At 40.7% G+C, this 19,798-nt stretch overlaps 1 protein-coding gene across 18 annotated transcripts in view; it reads right to left on the reverse strand.

Annotated features, from left to right (window-relative positions):
- epb41a (erythrocyte membrane protein band 4.1a) overlaps positions 1-19,449 on the reverse strand; it is a 46,462-nt gene extending 27,013 nt beyond the window's left edge. For 16 of the 18 annotated variants that reach the window (XM_088328277.1, XM_088328276.1, XM_088328273.1 and 13 more), the window contains exons 1-9: positions 18,876-19,030; positions 11,877-12,175; positions 11,580-11,792; positions 8,602-8,706; positions 7,527-7,569; positions 7,386-7,461; positions 5,898-6,116; positions 5,752-5,839; positions 164-316 (exon numbers count right to left, since the gene is read on the reverse strand). In XM_088328277.1, coding sequence (XP_088184403.1) covers positions 164-316; positions 5,752-5,839; positions 5,898-6,116; positions 7,386-7,461; positions 7,527-7,569; positions 8,602-8,706; positions 11,580-11,792; positions 11,877-12,175; position 18,876 — 1,197 coding nt within the window. In that variant the 5' untranslated portion in view covers positions 18,877-19,030. Of the gene's footprint in view, positions 1-163; positions 317-5,751; positions 5,840-5,897; positions 6,117-7,385; positions 7,462-7,526; positions 7,570-8,601; positions 8,707-11,579; positions 11,793-11,876; positions 12,176-18,875; positions 19,031-19,301 lie in introns of those variants that run through there. The other 2 variants (XM_088328261.1, XM_088328278.1) reach the window with 2 other exon arrangements.
- Between the last annotated feature and the right edge of the window lie 349 nt (positions 19,450-19,798).

Below are 19,798 nucleotides of genomic sequence, written 5' to 3' on the forward strand. Positions count from 1 at the left end.
AATAGTATGAAGATGTACGAAAAAGTATAGTAAAAAAGTAAAAATTACTGTGAAGTATGGAAAAAGTAGTAGTAAAAATGAAGAGAAGTCTAAAAAGAGCTGAGTGAATTTTGGGTAGGCATGTTTGGTTAATCTTGTCATCAACTAATGAGAATGGTCGTACTTCGGAGGGGCGGAGTTTGATGAAAAAGCTGCTGCGTTTGTAGGAGACTTTGAGGACTTTTGGCCAAGGAAATCGGTTGATCCTCAGCTTGTCTTTGTAAACCATCAGCCCATTGGATGACACGCCCAGCAGAATAGCCACGCCCTCCAGATCCTGATTGGCCGATAGTGACAATGATTAAAACAGTGCATAATAGTCAAAATAAGGAACAAACCTGGGGCTTTTGACTAAAGAGCTAGACAAAGACATGATACTTGACTTATGGGCTGGACAAAGAAACAGGACTTGACTTAAGGTCTAGACCAGGGGGGGGCGAACAAGTTTGACACAAAGAGCCGAAATTTTTAACTGTCAGAGTCAAAGAGCCGCACCACGCACTGACCTGCCATGACAGAGAGACACATAAAACACACACAATTAAAAACATATTATTTCCCATAACACACTCCCCTCCTTACAACACAGGTATTGTTCTTGTGTTGATTTCAAGGAAAGTGTCCACCCTCAATATGCACAAAAAGAGCCACATTATATAGAAAATATGATGAGGCAAAGAGCCGCATTCTTATTGGCCAAGAGCTCTAGAGCCGCATGTTCGCCACCCCTGGTCTAGACAATAAATTTGGACTTAACTTAGGTTCCTGACATTTGGTCTTGACCTTATGGCTTGCGGGCCATATATGGCTGTTTTTATGAGTGCATATGGCTCGGAGACAAAATTCATAGCATGCAAATTTTATCCATGTCGTTTAAAATTTGCGTAAGCAAAGACTATTCAAGAGTACGCGAAGCCGATTAAACACTGAAAATCCCTGATGGTACTGTCCAGCTTTTAGAGGGTACAAACTACAGTTTACAGTCAAAGTGTCACACACAAATATGGAAGCTTATTAAATAATCCATGTTCACTGTTATGATGAAAAGCCATGGAAGAAACTTTAAACATCCGTCAGAGCACCCAAAGCAATTTGATTGGCTAAACAGTAGGGATGAGCGGAGCTATGCACAGAGCACAAGCACTCCCTTATGTCTCACGGTGTGCACTGTCTGCATCGAAGATTATTACAACAGTATCCTCGTTTGCAGTATTTTGTGACATTTTTAAAAAGTAACTTGTTTTGAAACCATCATTTAGGACACAAACGTCATTTAAAATGAGCCTCGACAGTCTAATGTAACTGAGGGAGTGGAAAACATTTCAAGTTGTGTTTTTAAATTACTACGGGACACAGGCTCTGACATTATTAAGATTCAAAACATTTGATCAAATCATCCAAAGTTATACGGTGAAAAAAAATGAGCTGGAGAATTTGCTTTTTTTTGGAGCGTGGGTTTGGCAGTTTAGAATACATACACACATATATATATACACATACACACATAATATATATATATATATATATATATATATTAGATATTATATACATACATACACAACACATATCGTGGGTCTAAAAAATAATAATAAAATAAAATAAATTTTTTTTTTAATTGTTTTTGGGTTTTTTTTAAGAATTTTTGAAGGGGCGTCGCTACTTTGTGGTTCCACGTTCGCGGGTTCAGAGCTTCGCAGGTCGAAAAAATAATGATAATAAGAAATAATTTTAAAAATATATCTAATAATAATAATAATAATAATTTCCTTGTATTGTCATTCTGTGTAACAATGTACACAGAACGAAATGTCGATTGCACCTGACCCGTTGTAGCGAGCCGATGCAGCCGCAGCCAACAGAGGGCGCCGCCGACCACTTTTTAAGTCTTAGGAATGACTGTATATATATATATATATATATATATATATATATATATAAAATTATACATACATAGATACATATATACACACATATATATATATATATACCGTATTTTCCGCACCATAAGGTGCACCTATAAGTCTTTATTTTTTTTCAAAAGCTGACCATGCGCCTTATAATATAGTGCGCCTTATATATGGATCAATATTAAGTCGCAAAGTCTTGCAACTAAGGCAAGCAGCCGCCGACTAGATTTTCCCTCGAAGGCGAAGTAGTCCGCGGTGTATGCTGGGATTTATATACCGGCGTTTCATTTCCTAACCAATGTGTCAATCATCATTTGAATCAGTCACTATTGGCTAAAGTTATTCGGAGGTAAAGGGGGCGGATCCTTTTTATCATTTACAGGCTCGCATAGGCTAAAGGGGCGAAACAAAGCCTGCAATTGGCGAAAAAGATGAATGTGAATCACACGTTGGGTTGCACTACGGCCTAGAGAAAACATTTTTTACTATTCTGTATTTGTAAACATTTTACTCTCCTGGATTTACTACACTCACGGTTGTAAGAAGACCATAGTTACGTATCATTATTGAACGTGATGGCTGCAAAAGAACTTAGGTGAGCTATGCGGCTTTATATTTCCCCGGTATCTTGTTTTAGAACGAACTTGATTTTTCTGTGATGAGTCTATTTTTAAACTAAATTCAATTCAATGTGTTTATTGTCATATGCACAGCAAAGAACCCCGTTTCCCTGCACAATAAAATTCTTACTTTGCTGTCCACACAGTTGCCAGCAAAAAATAAAATGGAAACTAAGAAATGTTTGTTTGGTGACATCGTACGGACACCGCATCCGCACGTGTCTACGGCACATATTTGCTTCTTTGCAAGCTTTAGGAATGTTAAGGGGATAGGGGGTTTGACTGAACTATCTGACTGTTTTGTCGACGTTCCCTTTGTAGCGCCTCACAATCCGGTGCGCCTTATGTATCGAAAATATAGGACCAAAAACTATTTTTTGGGGGTGCGCCCTATAACCCGGTGCACCTTATAGTGCGGGAAATACGGTACACACATATATATCTCATTAGCTGCACTGCTTATCCTCAGTAGGGTCGCGGGGGTGCTGGAGCCCATCCCAGCAATCATTGGGCAGGGGACACCCTGAACTGGTTGCCAGCCAATATATATATATATATATATATATATATCACAGTCGTATGCAAAAGTTTGGGCACCCCTGATCATTTAAGATTTTCCTTTATGAATCATTGGTTGTTCGGATCAGCAATTTTTGTTAAATATATCATATAGCAGACAAACACAATGATATCTGAATAGTGAAATGAATTTTATAAGATTTACAGAAAGTGTGCCATAATTACTTAAACAAAAGTAGGTAGGTGCATAAATTTTGGCATCCTTGTTGTTGTATTGATTTGAATACCTTTAGCACAAATTATTGGAACACAAAATTTTTTTGGTAAGCTCATTGACCCTTGACCTACATACACAGTGAAGCCAATCATGAGAAAGAGTATTTAAGGCGGCCAGTCGCAAGTTGTTCTCCTCTTTGCGTCTTCTCTGATGAGTGGCAACATGGGAGCCTCAGAACAACTGTCAAATGACCAGAAAACAAAGATTGTTCAACATCATGGTTTAGGGGATGGATATAAAAAGCTAGCTCAGAGATTTCAGCTCTCAATTTCCACATAGTGAGGAAATGGAAAATCCACAGGCACAGTTCTATTTAAGGCCCGGAGTGGCAGGCCAAGAAAAATCTCGGATAAGCAGAGGCGAAGGATGGTGAGAACAGTCAAACTCAACCCACAGACCAGCTCCAAAGACCTACAACCTGATCTTGCTGCAGATGGTGTCACTGCACATCGTTTAACTATTCAACGCACTTTGCACTGGGAGACGCCGTATGGGAGAGTAATGCGGCAGAAGCCTTTTCTGTGCACATGCCACAAACAGAGTTGCTTGAGGTATGCTAAAGCACATTTGCACAAGCCAGCTTCTTTTTGGAATAAGGTGCTGTGGATTTATGAAACTAAAATTGAGTTATTTGGACATAAGGGGCAATATGCATGGTGGAAGAAGAACAAGGCATTCCAAGACAAACACTTGTTACCCACAGTAAAATTTGGTGGTGGTTCCATCACGCTGTGGGGCTATATGGCCAGTGCAGGTACTGGCAATCTTGTTAAAGTTGAAGGTCGCATGGATTCCAGTCAGTATCAGCAGATTCTTGTGAACAATGTTCTAGAATCAGTGACAAAGCTGAAGTTGTGCCGGGGTTTACTTCAACAAGACAACGACTCCAAACACTGCTCAGATTTTACTAAGGCATTGATGCAGAGGAGCAAGTACAATGTTCTGGAATGGCTATCTCAGTCCCCAGACCTAAATATTATTGAAAATCTGTGGTGTGATTTACAGGGAGCTGTCCATGCTCAGAAACCATCAAACCTGACTTAAGTGGAGATGTTTTATAAAGAATGGTCAAAAGTACCTTTAACCAGAATCCAGACCCAGAATCTATATATATATATATATATATATATATATATATATATATATATATATATATATTAGAGGGTTCTGAAATTTTCATTGTAGGTGTATGTCCACGTTGAGAGAGCTAGACTAAAAAGAAAAATCCAGAAATCACAATTCATGATTTTTTTAACAATTTATTTGTGTGATATAGCTGCAAATAGTATCTGAACACCTAAGAAAATCAATGTTAACATTTGTAACGGTAGCCTTTGTTTGTTATAACAGAGGTCAAACGTTCCCTGTAGTTTTTCACCAGGTTTGCACACACTGCAGGAGGGATCTTGGCCCGCTCCTCCCCAATGATCTTCTCTAGATGTGTCAGGTTTCTGGACTGTCGCTGAGAAACGGATTTTGAGCTTCCTCCAAAGATTTTCGATTGAGTTCAGGTCTGAAGACTGGCTGGGCCATGCTGGAATTGTGATGTGCTTCTTACTGAGCCACTCCTTGGTTTTCCTGGCTGTGTGCTTCAAGTCGTTGTCGTGTTGGAAGAACCGGGCACGACTCATCTTCAATGCTCTGACTGAGAGAAGGAGGTTGTTCCCCAAAATCTCACAATACACGGCCCCAGTCATCATCTCTTTAATGCAGTGCACTTGTCCTGTCCTATGTGCAGAAAAATCCCCCCTAAGCATGATGCTACCACCCCCATGTTTCACAGTGGGGATGGTGTTCTTCAGATTGTACTCTTCATTCTTCTTCCTCCAAACACGCTTAGTGGAATTATGACCAAAAAGTTTAATTTTGGTCTTATCTGACCACAAAGCTTTCTCAAGGACTCCTCTGTATCATCCAAATGGTCATATGCAGACAAATATCACACAAAAACTTTTTTTTTTAAATCTGCATTGCAATTTCTGGATTTTTCTTTTTAATTGATCTCTCTCACAGTGGACATGCACATACGATGAAAATTTCAGACCCCTCCATGATTTTTAATTGGGAGAAAAGGCAAAATAGCAGGGTGTTGACCTATGAGCTAGACAAAGACAATGGACTTAACTAAAGAGCTCGACATGGAATTGATTTTGACTAAGTGTTTATAGAAATAAATGGGACTTGATTTAAGGGCTAGACAAAGAAACGGGATTTGACAACAAAATGGGACTTGACTACACACACTTGAAAGCAGCATTTTCTTTTTCTTTTTCACACTCCATGGAATAATCCACAAGGTGAACATTAAAGTGTCGTGTTCTGTTCTTAGATCTCGATGTGGAGATGCCGATTAGCCCAATTGAGTTTTTTGCAGCTCAGGTGTTCTCACCTTGGCGGAGTGGATGGCTACACCATACATGGACAACCTCTTGGCGTTCTCAAGAAACATCAAATCCGCCTGGGCTGGACTCATGGACCTAGCCAGAAACTCGATTGGTCAACAAGAAGATCGAGGAAGCGGAGCTCAGGCTTCACCTGTAGGTGCGGTGCAGCTCCTTCATCTTGAGTTCCAAGTCTTTGCTTTGTCCTCGGATCATCTTGACCTCCTTGCAGTAGTCGTCTCCGTGAAGGTCGGGATCATACTCGCCAAGTTCCGATTGGAGGACGTAGGAGCCCAAAAGTGCTAGCGTCACGAACGAGCAAGGAAGTCGCTTTTGGTAAATGTCCTTGCGCACTTGCAGGCACAAGTAGTACCTGGCAGGATCAAAAATGGGAAAACTTTTTGAGTGTAAGGCTGTGTTAGTTTCAAAAATTGGCAGAGGTGCGAGGCCAGCAAGAAAAAAAAAACGCTGATTTGATTTTGGGGGATCTGCCACTACAGTCTCTATGAAAAACCTGGGCTAAAAAGCTAGTCAAAGAAATAGAGTTTTACTTGAAGGCTAGACATTGAAATGGGACTTGACTAAACAAATAAATGGGGTTTGATTTAAGGGCAAGACAAAGTAATGGGACACGACTTAAGGTCTAGCCAAAGAAATTGACTAAATGGCTGGACAACAAAATGGGACTTGACCAAAGGGCTACACAGATAAATGGGACTTGATTTAAAAGCTGGACAAAGAAATGATACAAGACTTAAGGTCTAAAGCAGGGGTCTTCAAACATTTTTAAGCCTTAAGTTACTTTTTTTTTTTTACTAATTAGCGCAAAAGGGCACCCATTTTAACATTTCTCGAATAACAACATGTTATTACTTTGTTGTGACCATGTTATACCAGGTTAATTATTGAAAGTGGGATAAATAGACTAAGTCAACCACAAAAAAATATTTTACTAGGAAAATCACAATAGGCCAGCACTGGTGAGCTATTTTCCGAACAGGTCCGCGGGCACCCCAGCTGTCCTTAGGGGGCACCACATTGGTACTTGACTTAATGTCTAGAAAAAGTAATAGGACTTGACTTCAGGTCTGGAAAAAGGAAACGGGACTTTTATTATCAAAATGTTAAATTGCATGTCAACAACGGTTGGTTGGTTGGTTGGTTGGTTGGTTGGTTGGTTGGTTGGATCCCTTAACCACTGGGGTTGTAGGGGCACCCTTATCTATTTTTTGGTTTATTTTGCACTTTTTTCTTTCAAACATTCCATTCATGCCAAAAAATAAACCAAGACCTAGAATTGAGTTATTTTGGAACAGCAGAGACAATAACAATCTCATGGCCAAATTCAAGCACTGTATAAGTACTTTCAAAGCCAATTTTCCAACTTCTCCAGTACCATTAAATTAAAAATGCCGGTGTAAATCCTGCATTTTGCAAATCCAAAATATATCATATGCAATTAAAAATAAATATATTTACATACACATACTACCATTTGATATGTATCATTATGATATTAAGAAAATAACATTTTCATTTGCGCACCAGATTAGAAAGGCTGATTTGGCCCGCAGGCCGTAGTTTGCCCACCCATGTGACACAAGATGGCCGTCACAAAAAGTGTGAAAAGGGGGTTTTGTACCGTGTGATGTCTTCAGAGAGTTGGGCAGGATCCGGAGGGTAGAACTTCACCTTGAAGGTGAACTCAAAGTTGATGCCTGAAAAACACAATGGTCCTCAAGAGTCCAATCAAAAATCTCCGCTGCTGACCATTTTTGCTCACCTTCCACCTGCCTGCGGATCTCCTTGTCCAGGTCCATCCAGGTCTGAAACGGAAACAAACAACTTGAAGTCTTACCATCTTACACATGGGTGCCAAACTCATTTCAGTTCGGGGCCCACATGGTAAAAAAAAACATTCTTAGAGAGAGAAGAGAGAGAAAGAGAGAAGGAGAGAGATAAAAAAAAAAAACGAAAGAGAGAGTAAAAAGATAAATATAAGAGAGAGAGAAAGAAGGAAAGAAAGAGAGAAAGAAAGAAAGAACGAACGAAAGAAAAGAGAGATGGGTCAAAAGAAAGGATAAAAAAAAGTGACAAAAGGCGAAAAAAGGCGTGAAACTTTTTTTGGTCATGTTTTTGTAACGTTTTTGTGTGGTTTTGGTGTCATTTTTTTGCATTTTTTGTCCTTTTCTAATCAATTTTTGATTCCATTCCATTTGTAGGCCATTTTTTTGAATGCTATTTGGTCATATTTTGGTCGTTTTTAGATTTTCTGGATCAGTTTTTGGTATTTTGCCCGTTTTATGGTAGTTTTTTTTTCATCATTTATTGACTAATAACGTTCCAGTTCTTTTATTTTCACACATTTAAGGGCAGATCTACTTTTTTCTAACAAAGGAGATGTTACTAAAAAGGGTTAGAGCGACACCCTAAACCAGTGGAAGACCTTTAGACCAGGTTAAAATTTTGCATTTTGAGGATTTTTCTTCTTTTTCTCTCCTGTTCTCGTTCCAAGTTCAAATTCATTGATGTCTTCTCAGTCTTATTTTACGCATCTGTTATTTTATTAACTTAGGAATTGCTCTGCCGAGACAGATATTGTATATCTTGAGGGTTTTGTACAGTATTTTATGTAGCACCATCTAAATACTCTATATCAACACGTTACATTGGGTATTTATGTATTATATTTCTTTTACTTTATTATTGTTTTATTTTTAACAAAAGGATACTGCTGGAAGTGTGAATTTCCCTATGGGGATGAATAAAGTATCTATCTACTGTTCTCCTTGCAATTTCAAAGGTAATGGTGTCTTGTTGGAGTGTTGAGGGTCGTAAAAAAATGGCCGCTGCCTCACGTTCCCGCTGGGCGTCTCCATGACGACCAGCCCAAAATAGTCTCGTTCCAGCAGGTTGAGGTGCTCGCAAACTTGCTTGAAGAGCTCCTCGCCTTTGGCGTGTTTCTGCCACACAAAAAAAATACCAGATATATTTGTGTGTAAGGCGCAATCGTGTATAATGTGCGCCCCTTATTTTTGATTGAAACTGTATCGAATTTTCCCGTTTTTCTGAACTTATACTAGGCATTGTGAGTGAGAAACGTTGAATACGATATGGGCGTGAAGTCATTTATTGACAACATAAACTATGTTTGATGCTGATGACGCTGCAATCGTGGGATGTATCAGAAGTGGGCAGGAGGAGGAGTACAGGAAATTGATCCAGGACTTTGTCCAATGGAGCGATGCTAACCACCTGCACCTAAACATCACCAAGACCAGGGAGATTGTAGTGGACTTCAGGAGGCCTAGACCTCACCCGGAACCTGTAACCAGGAGAATGAATGGAGTTTGTCCAGACCTACAAATACCTGCGTATGCAGCTGGACAATAAACTGGACTGGACAGCCAACACAGAAGCTCTATGCAGGAAAGGTCAAAGCCGACTGTACTTCCTCAGAAGGCTGGCGTCCTTTAACATCTGCAAAAAGCTCCTGAAGATGTTCTATCAAACTGATGTGGCAAGCGACTTCTTCTATGCGGCAGTGTGTTGGGGCAGCACTAAGAAGAAGGATGCCTCTTGTCTTAATAAACTGGTGAGGAAGGCAGGCTCTATTGTGGGCACAGAGCTGGACAGCCTGACAATTGTAGCTGAGAGACGGGCACTGAACAAGCTGGTATCAATCATGTACAATTCACTACATCCACTACACAGCATCCTCCCCAGACAGATGAGCAGCTTCAGCGACAGACTGCCGTCAAAGTCGTGTTCCATGAGCAGACTGAGGAGATCATTTCTCCCTCATGCCATGAGGCTCTTTAACTCTACCCGGGGGAGTAAAAGCCCACATTAAACCCTAGCCCCACATTTGCATATTACCCTATTTTTATTACAGGGTCTATTTTTTTATTCTATATCCGTTATTTTATTTTTAACACAAGGATACTGCTGGAAATGTGAGTTTCCCTACAGGGATGAATAAAGTATCTATCTCTCTATCTGAACACAATACCGACGCAACATTAACAATGTATTTATTTCATGTCGTTTAAAGTCCAATTCCTGATCTAATACACCAAAGAGTTGGTTTTTGACTTATTTAGATCTTACAGGACGACTATGGGTTTCTCATTCTTTAACATTCGTCATTGGTGCTGTGAGTAAAAATAGTGATACAATGAGATAAAAATCGAGTGCCTTTTCATACGTCATTTTATATCCCTGGCTCTCAACTGGTTTGGCTTTAAGACCCACTATTTCACCTTAATGACAAGGTGGGACCCAAATCAAGAACAAAAATATATAAAAACCATTTTATAAAAAGCAAAATGACCAGCAAAAACAAAATGACTTAAAGTAATGTACATATTTGCATGTGAGTTTGGATCACTTATAAGCAAACCCCTAAAAATGCTTTTAAAATAGCCACATACTGAAGGAAATGTAAAATAATGATAAAGTATGTACCTAAACATCAATAAATATTTAATTACCGGTATATATTTAATAAAGATTAATTTACTGGTGAAAATCTAAAAACATAACACTTTTAAACCATTTACTGTACCTTAAGCGGGGCTGGCAGACACTCGTACATCATTTTCGGATTTCGCAATCGTTTATTTCTTCGACTTGATCGTTGTCACCGTTTTTCACTTTTGCTTATATCAAAAACTTTCTGGTGGCTCATTATTATGGGCAGGAAAGGGGAAATAGAACCAACAATATCACAATAAAATGAAATGTCTTAAATATGAATGAATAGGGTAATTTTGTAAAGGTGAGCTTCTCCCAATCTTGAAAAAGGGATGAGGGTTAGTACAACTTTTTAATGGAAAAATTCAAGCACCTTTTAGGGACTTTCAAAGCCAGTTTTCCAATTTGTCCAGTAGCATTAAATGAAACATTAATCATTTATTTTGCAGAGAAACAAATATATCTCAGATATAAATCTGAGATTGTTAATGTTCCGTGTGCATTCATCATGACATATGATTTTCAGATAATGAATAAATCACGAATAATTTGTTTTTGAGACAAATTTCTCCCCATATAGGTATTGTGTAAAAATAACAAATATGTGGCTTACATTTTCAGTTGCAGGAATTAAATCACATTACAATTTACCACTTGGAAATGCTACCTTCATTTTTTGCATGGTACATAATAAATGCCCATAATGGATACATAATCCTTGCACTAATACACATTTCATAATGCCCCGTTTAGGTGTAATATGCATCTGTCCTGTAGGGGGCGATGACGCTTCGTAGGACAATTTCATTCAAACTACTGATAGCTGCAATTAATCAGAAGGGTGTGCACTGCACGACCTATGGTGAGTGATGACGCTTCATAGGATAATGTCATACAAACTAATGCCAGCTGCCGTTGAGTACCTGTCCCTAATCACGAGGGTGGGCATCTGTCCTCTTGGGCGCGACCATAGGATAATGTGATAAAAAAACTAATGCCAGCTGCCGTTGAACACCTGTCCATTTGGGGGTGACCCGTAAGGGGCAATGCAACGTCCTAAAATGTCATACAAACTAATGTCAGCTGCAGTTAATCACAAGGGAAGAATAAATGCAATGGCAGAGCAAACCAACCAGAGATTAATGTCGACATTATTTTGAAACAGACTTCTTGAGAAACATAGCAACAATTTCAAGGATTTACAAACACTTAGTCCAAAATTCAAACACCTTTAAATCCTTAATTACACAAAATTACATTTCAAGCATTTTCAAGGATTTTAAACACCCGTACGAACCCAGAATATTTTCTCAAAGTGAGATGCCCCTCCTCCTGAAAAAAGAATGTCACTGTGTCTGACCTCCATTTGACATTGGTAGACTGTGTCGTCCAACAAGATGACCTTGACATCCATGTTTTTGAAGTTCCGGGTTGCTTTAGGGGTCTCGGCTTTGTGGTCCTCGTCGCTGCTGGCTTGGGAGGCCTCCTCCTTGCCTTCCTTGTTGTCTTCCTTATCGTCCTGGTCCTTGTTCCCCTTGGCTTCCTTCTCCCCTTCTTCTTCCTTCTTCTCAGCCTAATGATTATGATGGAGGTGTTAAGCTGAACCATTTCTGAAAAAGACAAGCTCGCCCCCCTGAGAGGAGCACCGTATTCGAACCTGGTGATCCTGGGGGTCCTGGTGTAGATCCCCCTCGATCTTGAGTTCAGGTTCGGGCCGAGCGATAGGAGCCTTGGCTTGTGGGCGTTCCTTGGCGTCGCTATAGCAACGAGAGCGCCGCTTGAGAAGGGAGGAAAAGAGGCGGGACAAACGGCGATTGGGGGTCCCGGGGTCCCCCCCCTCGTCACCACCCCCTTGCTCCGGGGACGGCGCCTTGGCGTCCGTGGCCCGGCCCCCGGCCACCTCCTCCTCCTCTTTCTGATGCTGCTTCTCTGCTTCCTCTGTTGTCATGGTGACCACTGGGACAGGATGGAAGGGACAACAATAGGCAAAATAAGGAACAAACTGACATCTTAAGCAATCTTAATACGCAAGTGTCAGCGAATGAAAAAACTCGAGGTTGGCCGATTTTCGGCACCGATATTTGGGGATTTGCCAGATATTGGCTTTTTATTAATTTCATCGGCCAATTAAATAAATTTATTATTGGCTAAAAAGACCAGGATAGAAGTTTGATTTAAAACCCAGTTATTCTCTCTTTCGCTCCTCCCATCCTCTGCTCTGTTGTTTTTCTTACTCAGCTTCTGGGTTGCTGCACTTTTTGACTTTTTTTAGCCAACTACCGAAAGAAATTTGGTCAGATTTGTTTTCGACTGGAAATTATATTCTTGTTGTTGATATCTTTCTGTTATGCAGCCAGCGTGGACAGCCGAGCACTCGCTTTCCGCTTTTCTGGCTGAAAGTCGGCTTAAAAGAAAAATCGGCTTTCAAATTAATCGGGCCCGCTTGCTAGCATAGGATTAACAGACTGATGTGACACCCCCACCGCACCCCCATGAAAACACGCCCCCAATCTGATTCACAATCAAAATGGGAAAAGATCATGTTGGTTCCGATTGCCGATTACCATTTTGCCAGCAAGACACTCCACCAACACTGAAATTATTCAGAACGGAAAAAAACATAACTTGTGGCAATACCAAAAAACAATCCTGTCATATGTAAAAATAGAAATGAAAACAAATCTGTTGTGGATTTTGTCGTCATGTCATTTGGTGTGTATTTTTCGTGTAATTTGTCATGTACCAGTATTATGTCATGTATTTTGCAGAGGATTTTGTCATTCTTTTTTTTTAGTATTTATTTTGTTGTTTTAGTATTTATTTAATTGTGTACTTTGTCATTTATTTATTTTAGTATTTCTTTTGTCATGTATTTTGTAATTCTTTTATTTTAGTTTTCATTCTGTAGTGTATTTTGTCTTTTATTCATTTATTTTAGTATTTATTTTCTCATGTATTTTGTTGTGTATTTTGTCATTCTTTTTTTATTAATTTATTTGTCGTGTATTTGGTCACTTATGCAGTGTTGGGAATAAAACCATTATTAATAACGGCATTAAGGAACGTCAAAAGGGGTGTGCTACTTTGAATGAATTGAAGAAACTACCAGCTGTAGAGAGTCAAAGAGACAGAAAAGGATAAAAAGAGGGGGAGACAAAGGGAGAGATAAGAGGGAGGGAGTGGCAGAGAGAGGGATTGGATAGTCACTTCATATTGTTTTACTGTTGACTTTTGTTATGAACTAAATGCAGTTGCCTATATCTACTTGACCAGTTGTCTCAGGTTGTGAGTTTTTACACTGCATTGTTAAACGCACTTTATATTGTTGAACCATTTACTCTTGTTGTTTGAAAATACTTAAAATACAGTAGTATTTGTCTACTTTAGCAGTTTTCTGACTAGATATTGTGATTGATTCTATAGAGTACTTCCTCAGAAGGCTAGGAACTCACTTTATATTGTTTTACAATTGACTTACATGAATGACAAACAAAATTACAAAATGCATAAACAACATGTATGTCATAAATTTAGGTATTGAGTGTTTTGCTTAGGTATTAATTTCCTTCCATGGCATGTATTTGTAGCTATTATACATGTATTTCTATATGTTGCAGGATCACTTTATAGCAGCATTTGATGTCTAAAATTTAACAAACCTGAGAGAAGGAATACAAATTTAAATGAGACTTTAAAACATGCTGCAAAACAAGCTAGCTGGGGCACAGAAGGGGAAAAATGATCTGGAAAAGCAATTGAATTTTGGCTTTCTGGAATAATTAGATTTTAAATTACTTATGTAAGAATTTGAAAATGAGAAAATAAAAGTGAAAAGTTAGCTGCACTTTGAATATCGATCGAATTTAGTTTCTCCATTTGGCATTTTAGTGGTTGCCATGGGCAACCGTCATAGGTGCTGCTGACGTGTCATTGGACAATGGCACTGTTAGCAACAACAATGTGCGGCTCAAAGGCTGGATGAAGGAATGGGACTGGACTTAATTAAGGGCAAGACAAAAAAAATGGGACTCCACGTAAGGGCTATACTGAAAAAACTTCTGGACAAACGAATGGGACTTGACTAAAGAGCGAGACAAACGAATGGGACTTGATTAAAGAGCCAGACAAGCGAATGGGACTGGACTCAAGAGCCAGACAAACGAATGGGACTTGACTAAAGAGCCAGACAAACAAATGGGACTTGACTAAATAGCCAGACAAACAAATGAGACTTGACCAAAAAGCCAGACAAACAAATGGGACTTGACTAAAGAGCCAGACAAATAAATGGGACTTGACTAAAGAGACTGGGACTTAAATACAGCCACCCACATCTGGTGGTCAAATAATACGCATTGTCCCTTAAAACATCTTCAAATGATTCTCACTGTGACTTAAAAAGACAGTGTGTAATATTTGTCTATTGTGTAGTGCAACTTAAAACAAGTTCTAAAAAGCACAAAAATACAAACTACGTATACTCAAATTGACCAAAATGCACCATTTTACTTCTCTTTATAATGCCCAGCCTTTTTAAAATTTCAGGGGTGGCAGCAAGATGGCTGACAATGATGTTAACTCCCTCTACTGGGACCACTAGAGGGCGCTAAATAATTCACACATAAGGAACACTAACTACAGGAGTGACTAAAACAACATTTTACTTTTCATTTTTCGCCCAGCCTTTTTGAGTACTTGGGGAAAAATGTACTCAAGTACTAAGTAACTTTAGCAACGTCATATTCATTGTTGTTGTTTTTCAACAACCGATAGATAGAGAGATAGAGATAGAGATAGATAGGGAAGGGAAATTCACATTTCCAGCAGCATCCCGGAGCTGAGAACAATACAATAATAAAGCAAAAAGAATACAATATACAAATACCCAGTGTGACGTGCAAATGCCCACTGTAGCGTGTTATATAGAATTACTAAATAGTGCTACACAGAATACATATTGCAATAAGATTCGGTAATATGCAATGTAGGTGGTGTGATTTACTGTGGGCTTTTACTCTGCCGGGTAGAGTTAAAGAGCCTCATGGCATGAGGAAGAAAAGATCTCTTCAGTCTGTCCGTAGTACAAGACAGTGACAGCAGTCTGTTGCTGAAACTGCTCTTCTGTCTGGAGATAATGCTGTGTAGTGGATGCGATGGATTGTCCATGATTGACCGCAGCTTTTTCAGTGCCCGTCTCTCAGCTACTGTTGTTAGGCTGTCCAGCTCTTTGCCCACAACAGAGCTCGCTTTCTTAGCCAGTTTATTGAGACAAGAGGCATCCTTCTTCTTGACGCTGCCTCCCCAACACGCTGCCGCATAGAAGAGGGCGCTTGCCACGACTGTCTCATAGAATATTTTCAGGAGCTTTTTGCAGATTTTGAAGGAGGCCAGCCTTCTGAGGAAGTAAAGTCGGCTTTGCCCTTTTACATAGAGCTTCTGTGTTGGCAGTCCAGTCCAGTTTGTTGTCCAGCTGCACACCCAGGTATTTGTAGGTCTGCACAAATTCTACACATTCTCCTTTGATGGTTACAGGAACCGGGTGAGGTCTGGTTCTCCTGAAGTCCACCACCATCTCTCTGGTCTTGGTGGTGTTCAGGTGCAGGTGGTTTGCGTGGCTCCATCGGACAAAGTCCTGAATCAATTCTGATACATCCCACGATCGCAGTGTCGTCGGCAAACTTTTGTACATGGCAGGACTCAGAGTTGTACTTAAAGTCCGATGTATATAGAGTGAATAGGAACGGAGAGAGCTCGGTCCCCTGCGGAGATCCTGTGCTGCTAACCACGGTGTCCGATGTACAGCCCCCCTGTTTCACATACTGGGGTCTGCCTGTCAGGTAGTCAGTAATCCATTCTATAAGGTGTGAGCTAACTCCCATCTCTGTCAGTTTCCTACTCAGTAGCAGAGGCTGTATGGTATTGAAGGCACTGGAGAAGTCCAAAAATGTAATCCTCACAGCCCCCTTAGCCCTATCCAGGTGAGAGAGGGATCGGTGTAACATGTATACTATAGCATCCTCCACTCCCACCTTCTCCTGGTAAGCAAATTGCAGTGGGTCGATGGCGTGACGGACCTGTGGCCTCAGGTGGTGCAGCAGCAGCCGCTCCATGGTTTTCATCACATGTGATGTCAGGGCGACCGGCCTGAAGTCGTTGAGTTCCTCAGGTCTTGATTTCTTTGGGACTGGGATGATGCAGGATGTTTTCCACAGCTGAGGGACCCTCCCCTGTTCAAGGCTCAGGTTGAAGATGCGCTGTAGAGGGTCTCCCAACTCAGACGCACAGGCTTTCAGCAGTCGGGGGGGATACTCCATCTGGACCAGCTGCCTTGCTGGTTCGCAGCCTTCTCAGCTCTCCACACACCTGGGCTGCAGTTATTTTTAGTGGGTGGATGTCTTCAATGCTAGTGTCCAGAGGGGGGGGGAAGGACAGCTGCAGTACTCGGGGGTGAGGATGAGGCGGAGTGGTCAAACCTGTTGAAAAAGTTGTTCAACTGGTTGACTCGCCCCACATCTATATCTACAGCCACACCCTGCTTGGTGCTGCAGCCAGTAATTGTTTTCATCCCTTCCCACACCTCCTTCATGTTGTTGTTCTGCAGCTTTTCCTCCAACTTCCTCCTGTACTGCTCCTTCCCTTTCCGGAGCTGGACTTTGAGCTCCTTCTGTACTCGTTTTAGCTCCTGCTGATCACCATTTTTAAAGGCCCTCTTCTTTTGGTTCAGAAGGCACTTGATGTCGCTCGTGATCCAGGGCTTGTTGTTGGCATAGCAGCGTACAGTCTTTATAGGAACAACATTGTCCATGCAGAAGTTAATGTAGTCAGTAGTGCAGTTTGCCATCTCCTCAATGTCCCCACTGCTGGACCCTAGCAGGACATTCCAGTCCGTACGTCCAAAGCAGTCTCTCAGAGCCTGCTCTGCCTCGGTGGACCATTTTCTAAAAGAGCGTGTGGTTGTTGGTACCCTCCTCACTTTTGGTTTGTACTGTGGTTTAAGCAAAATGAGGTTGTGGTCTCCTTTTCCAAGGGCAGGCAGTGGTTTTGCACTGTATGCATTTTTGATATTCGCATACAGAAGGTCAATAGTCCTATTTCCCCTGGTCTTGCAGTCCACATATTGGACGAAAGAGGGCAGTGTCTTATCAAAAGTCACGTGGTTGAAGTCCCCAGAGATTAACATTGCAGCCTCCGGGTGTTGTGTTTGTAGTTTTGCCACCGCGGAGTGGATGACGTCACACGCTACTTCCGCATCAGCGCGCGGTGGGATGTAAACAATGACAGCAATGGCGTGTCCGAACTCTCTGGGCATGTAATAGGGACGCAGACTTACGGCCAAAAGTTCGACATCACGGCAGCAGATAGAAAGCTTTGTTTTTGCCCGGGGTTACACCACCTCGTGTTCACGTAGATAGCCAATCCCCCTCCTTTGCGCTTCCCACTGACTTTTGTGCCTCTGTCAGCCCGAACAGCGCAGAAGCCGTTAAGCGCGATGTTAGCGTCCGGGATGCTAGACGTGAGCCACGTTTCCGTAAAGCAAAGCAAGCTGCACTCCCTGTATGCTATGATGTCTTTCACAAGCACAGCCAGTTCCTCGATCTTATTTGGTAGGGAGTTGACATTCCTCATGATTATGGACGGTACCGTGGGCTTATATCGCCACTTCGCCGCTTACCCTTTACCTTAGCACCGGCTCTGCAACCCTGGTAGGGTCGCCTCACCTCGTTAAATAAAAGGGAGACCGCGCATGCTCGAGAATTCTTCAGGTCGAGGAGTAGATTTCTTGAATATACGTATTTTTGCGCGTTAAAACCCATATCCATAGGATAGAAAGTAATCCAAATCCAAAGTGCTACATTAAATCAGATCATCAAATTCCATCCAGTCAACAATAAATTAAAAGTCTGTAATTGTAAGTCTGTGTAGTCAGTTTGTTAAGGTTAAGCCATTGATGATTGAAACATATATATATGTGAGGCTACAGCTAAATATACTGTGCTCGGTAAAACAAAAATATTCCTAACCCTGCTCACAAGTGTCACCTAGTGGGGTTTTTTTTTTGGTCCCTGGTCAAATCTATATAAAAAAACGAGGTCTCTGACAACATAAATGCGTACTAAAGTGGAAGGGGACTTAGGTAACGGCTTCAATGTAGCCTAATGTAGCTGAGTAAGATTACGGTTTTATTTTGACAATTCCCCATAAGTAAAATGTGATTTAAACCTTAATCAAGTAAATGTAGCGGTTTAAAGGTAACTCATTACTACCCACCTCTAGAAATAGGCCACCTATTTCAATTGCAATCGAAAACAAGTTAATGTTTGCCTTCCCGTTTTTTATTCTTATAAAGGAGGACACAACAGTCGCTAGCTATTTTGGAAGACAAGAAGGTAAAAAAGCAAGAAGAAAAGCAAAATTCAACGTCCCCGCTGTCAGAACATCTGCTAAAGCGGGCAATTAGTGTGAATGTTTGAATAAAATGGGGATAAAAAATATGGCATTTAAATAAGCGCTTTAAATCATATTTGGGTATTTTAGAATGAAATGCAAAGAATAAAAGGGGGCGTTTGCACCTGTCTGCAAATGGCGCTCATGTGCACAAACACGGCGGCTGGATGCGCAAAAACACACGCACAAAAACAAAGACAAAATTACTCACTCGCTCGGCAGCGACTGTCCGAAGGGAGGGGGGGGGGACAAAATAAAAACAATCTGTCGATCGATTTCTTATCAATTGAGAAGCTTCCGCGAGATTTTTGTCCAATTTTGACTGATTGAGAAGCAGGGGCTTCAAATGGCTTTCAGTAAAATAACGATTCAAAAACTTTGCCCTCTTTTTTGACTCAGAGGTTGGAATCACGTTCTATTTTTTACTTTTGTTTTACGAGTCTTAACAAAGGCAGTGTTGGGAAATCATTCATTCACAAAAACAAAACATTTGTAGAGAACACGTGACGCAGAAATTAATTTGTTGCACCGTTTTATTAACATTACCACCCTGTTGGATTTTCGTTACCTAAATTAGAAAACTCATGATTCGGAACAAATGAACTCAATATTCAAAACGTCAACTAAATTATCTTACTTCAACCATGGAAAGCGCAATATTGTGCACCCGTTGTACAATCCGGCCTGTGAGACAAAATTTAGAGCTAAATATTCAGATTGTGGGTGTGGGCGCTACGGTGCAGAAATGAAGCGACTTTATTCATGTTTTCAGCCAATGAGATCGCGCAAGGGAGAAAAATCTACCAATCAGCGGCCTTTAGGTCGATTTTCTCTGCCTGGCAGTAACCAAAGAGACTGACTCATCACAATGATTGATTTTTTTCTTTTTTTTTCGGAATAATTTGGAATCATTTTGATAAACGTGCTTATAAAATGTGAGCACTTGTTTTCTTAACTTCCAAATGGCTTTTGCGACTCTGGTGGCGTCACGAACTGACGTAAATTTCCGCTTTTTCTAAATCATTATGGCGTCGCCATAGTTTTGGCGCATGCGCATTAGCACGTCATCATTTGTGATTGATGTGTCGGGGCCAAGACATATAAAGTACATGTATTCATATTGACTGTATGTAT

This window comes from Urocampus carinirostris, chromosome 2, assembly GCF_059441175.1.
Source record: "Urocampus carinirostris isolate Australia breed hairy pipefish chromosome 2, RoL_Ucar_1.0, whole genome shotgun sequence".
In the NCBI taxonomy this organism is placed as follows: Eukaryota; Metazoa; Chordata; class Actinopteri; order Syngnathiformes; family Syngnathidae; genus Urocampus; species Urocampus carinirostris.